The sequence below is a fragment of the Apteryx rowi genome, unplaced genomic scaffold (assembly GCF_003343035.1).
Source record: "Apteryx rowi isolate R43461 unplaced genomic scaffold, aptRow1 scaffold_120, whole genome shotgun sequence".
NCBI lineage: Eukaryota > Metazoa > Chordata > Aves > Apterygiformes > Apterygidae > Apteryx > Apteryx rowi.
In genome coordinates this window covers 814618-818682 of record NW_020447420.1, presented here as the reverse complement: position 1 = coordinate 818682, position 4065 = coordinate 814618, and the positions used below count along the sequence as shown (strand labels likewise).

At 66.4% G+C, this 4065-nt stretch overlaps 1 protein-coding gene across 1 annotated transcript in view; it reads left to right on the top strand.

Moving 5' to 3' along the window:
* The first annotated feature begins 227 nt into the window (after positions 1–227).
* Positions 228–4065, top strand: part of NR5A1 (nuclear receptor subfamily 5 group A member 1) — a 16027-nt gene continuing 12189 nt past the window's right edge. The window contains exons 1-2 of the mRNA XM_026090642.1: positions 228–341; positions 964–1105. Coding sequence (XP_025946427.1) covers positions 240–341; positions 964–1105 — 244 coding nt within the window. The 5' untranslated portion in view covers positions 228–239. The remainder of the gene's footprint in view (positions 342–963; positions 1106–4065) is intronic.

Below are 4065 nucleotides of genomic sequence, written 5' to 3'. Positions count from 1 at the left end.
GGGAGCCGCCTGCGCTCCCCAGAGGAGGTTCCCCAGCCCCGGGGGGCCGGCCGCTCTCCCGCACGAGCATGGAGATGCTCTTCCAGGCGCTATAAAGGGCTCCGGCGCCGGCACCTGCCGCTCGGTCTCCGCGCGCTGCGCTCCTGCTCCGCACCCGGCGCAGGGGCTCGGGGCTGCCCCGGTCCCCGTCCCCGTCCCCTGACCCGCCGGTTTGTCCCGCAGCCGGGCAGCTGGAGGGGATGGACTATTCCTATGATGAGGACCTGGACGAGCTCTGTCCGGTCTGCGGGGACAAGGTCTCCGGGTACCACTACGGGCTGCTCACCTGCGAGAGCTGCAAGGTAGGAGCCGGCCGGGGGCTGCGCGGGCACCGGGGCACCGGGGCCGGGGACGCGCACGGACGGGTGCACCGGGGCCGGGGCTGCGCGGGGGCTGTGCAGGCACCRGGGCTCTCACAGGGACCGGTGCACCGGGACCGGGACACTGCGGGGGCCGATGCACCGGGGCCGGGGCTGTGCAGGGACCGATGCACCGGGTCTGTGCGGGCGCCGATACAGCGGGGTCGGGGCTGTGCGGGGCCGGGGCTGTGCGGGGACGGGCGCATCGGGACCGGAGCTTTTGCAGGGACCGTGGTCGGGGCCGTGCAGGGACCGATGCACCGGGGCACCGCGGGGGCCGATGCACCGTGGCCGGGGCCGTGCGGGCTCCGGGGCACGGCGGGGGCTTCGGCAGGGGGGGTGATGCGGGCGGCGGGGCCGAGCGGGCGGCGGGGCCGGGGCGGTGCGGGGCCCGGGGCCGGGTGCGGGCTGCTCCTCGCCCGCTTTCGTTAGCGGCAATTGGCGGCTCGCCGGCGGCCGGGAGCGCGGCGCGGGGCCGGCGGGAGCCTCCCGGCGACGGGGCAGCGTTGCCGGTGCCGCTGCCGGTGCCGGAGCCCGCCCGCATCGCCGCGTGTGGCCGCCGCAGGGCTTCTTCAAGCGCACGGTGCAGAACAACAAGCACTACACCTGCACCGAGAGCCAGAACTGCAAGATCGACAAGACCCAGCGCAAGCGCTGCCCCTACTGCCGCTTCCAGAAGTGCCTCACCGTGGGGATGCGCCTGGAAGGTAGGACGCGCCGCGCCGCTCCGCGCCCGCGGGGCCGCCGGGACGGGACGGGACGGGACGGGACGGGACGGGCGCGCGCGGGGTGCGCGCAGGGTGCGCGGGGTGCGCGGGGGCTGCGCTGCCCCCGGCCGCGGCCCGCGGGTGCGGAGCGGCTTCGCCCGCCGCCGCCCCCGCGATCCCAATTCCGTTTTCGCCTCCCGAGCGAAGAACAAATTCGTTTTTTTGCGTCGCCCGCCGCTTTCTCTTCGCTTGTTTTTGTTGTGTTTCTTCGGGGTTTTTTTTTCCTTCTTTTTTTCTTTTTGGCTTCTTAGGCTTGGACTGGCAGAATGGCGGGGAAATAGCGTGGAAATTATTGTTTTTCCTCAATCGCGTAATTCCAGAAGCTGAGATTTTAAAACAAAATAAATATTATGAAACCTGCAATTAAGCTGCTACAGACGCACCACAAATTATATTTTTCTTCTCGGTGACACACAGGATAACAGATTTCTCGGCTCTCTGACTCTCGGGGACTGCAATTACATCCCCACGAGCTTTACCCTGTTGTCACTTCGCTCGTGTCAGAGAAGTCGATCCTAACTGAAATATCAGAGTTGGACTCTGATATTCTCAGGTATTACACCGTGCTTTTTGCGACGCTTAGCACAGACCAACAAAATACATTCAGGGTGCAGATTGCCGGCAAGCAATTGCAAAGCAAAAGCAAAAGCAAAAAGGAAACAACCCACTGCMGCCACGAACCGGCCCCCCCACCCCTTCCAGCCCGAAAACGTTCATGTTTCTCGGAGGCTCAAACGGCCAGAGCCGCCGGCAGGGCTGGSATCCCTCCCCTGGCCAGGGCTCGCGTCGCGGGGCTGAACTGCACCGGAGTTCAAGGCGAAGCGTGGGTTAATCAGAAAGTACTGCACGTACTGGTGTAGAGACAGCCGCTCCCCTCCCCAGTAGCGGGATTAGAGGGCTTCCGAGGCTGAGGCGCAGGAGCGAGACACAACATCGCGCTGCAGGATCAGCCCCTGCAAACTCCCGGCGTGGGCCAGCTTCCAGCCCATCCGCAGAGCCGGTCCCGGTCAGCGCTCCTCCCCGAGCGGCAGCGCTGGGGCCCTGAGCTGAGCCGGAGGGTTTGCCGAAGCCCTGCCAGTCTGGCGGTTGGGATCGCTGTTGCGTCCTGCCTGGGAGGACAATTTGGGCAGGTGCCRGGGTGCAGACGGGGACAGGCAGAGGCAAAGGTGGCATTTGTGAGTGGAACGTGCAGGAGAGCGCTGCCGTCTCGGTTTGCCTGATTTCGGCAGTTCTTGTCTCGCTCCGAGTGCAGCTAAGTTTGGCCGCGTGTTTCGGGTGGCCCAGGAGGGCACTGGCGGGATATCGAAAGCCTGCTCRTTTCAGACAGCCTTTACTGGCTTATTATTTTGCCGTTAGCTACTTCGTGAAACTCTGACGGGGTTTCTCCAGGAGGGAATCACCCAGAGGAAAAATGATGTTCCAGCTTCCCTGCTCTCTTCTATGGTAAAAATTGGAGCCTACGTTTCCTTAGCTAGCAGTATTTATTGGGCAGAAAATCCGAGCTGACACTTCTAAAGGGGTCCTTCCGCTAAGAAGGACAAAAGCAAGCCTGAAACGACTGGTTTTGGGGACACGTAGGATGCTGACACAGGCCCCTCTCGAAGTGCAGGACGGGAAGCTGCGGGGAGCCCGGTGCGGCAGGGATGGCCGGGGGGGGACGGCCAAGGCAGCAGGGATGGCCGAGAGCTGCAGGCTGGTGAAGACCCGGCAGGTTTTAGGAGCGAAGGCAGCGCCGAAGCAGCTCCTGCCGGGTGGGGGGCGGGGGGCGCGGCAGGGGCTGCACCGCTCCTGCGGCTCCCTGGCAGCTGGGAGGCAGATCCTCGCGGAGAGGCTCCTTTCCACGTCCCGCCGGGGAGGGAAGCGGCTGGAGGGGGGGAGTCCAGACACCGCAGCCGGAGTCTGGCTGCCCTGAGCCCCGTCCGTGGGGACGCTCGCACCCAGACCCGGGGCCGCGGGATCTGTCTCGCCGCACGGAYGCTGTTGGGAAGAGCAGGACCAAGGGGACAAAAATCCAAATGAAAAGTGAAAGTGAGCTGTGCGTGACAGCCGGCGCCCTGCGGGTGCCACCGGGCTGCCTCGTCCCGGCTCGCAGCGCAGACGAGCTTTCAGCCAGCGCGTGCGTTTGCTTGCTGAGCGYGCACACACACTCCCCCGTGCACGCAGGCGAGCGCGTGTCCCGGTGCTTGTGCGTGTCCCTGTCCCTGCATAGGCAGGACCTGAGTTTCTGCTAAATCGCATCGGGGCGGCTTCTGCGCAGGCTGTGGCTGGTGCTGCCAGCGAGAGGAGCCTGCAGGGACCGCGTGCGGCTCGGGGGCCGCGAGGAGATGCTGCTGCTGGCGGGGGCCCGGGGTGGGCAGCASCGTGCGCACAGGCGGCCATCCCCCCGGCGTCGCGGCGCGGCGCTGCTCCTCGAGGGCTGGGGAGGTGCAGGGGGCAAAGACCCACCGGAGGCTTTGGCCTTTCCACGCACTTCGGTGCTCCAGGGGGTCGTGGGCAGGGGAAGCCCAACCTGCTGGCAGAGCCGAGGAGCCAGTGCAGCCCGCGTGGCCGGCTCTTCCCAGGGGATCCCGTGCCAGCTGCGGAGATGCGCTTTCCCGCAGCCATGAGAAACCGCCCGGGGCAGCTGCACCCAGTAAACGCGCGGGGCAGGGCCGTGAGGCAGGAGGGCGCCGGGCTCCTCGGAGGATGCCCCTGGCCCCGGCGAGATGCTCTTTCTGTGAGCGGAGACTGAGAGCGGAAGGCAGGAGGATTCCCGCAGGAGCATGCTGCCRCACTCCCGGCCCACCCCGGAGGGCTCCTGCGGGCCGCAGGGAGGCAGAGCAGCAGCTGAGACGCACAAGCGCCGGCCGCCCGCTCTCAGCGGGGGATGCAACCTCCTAGAGGGATTTTTCTTTCTTTTT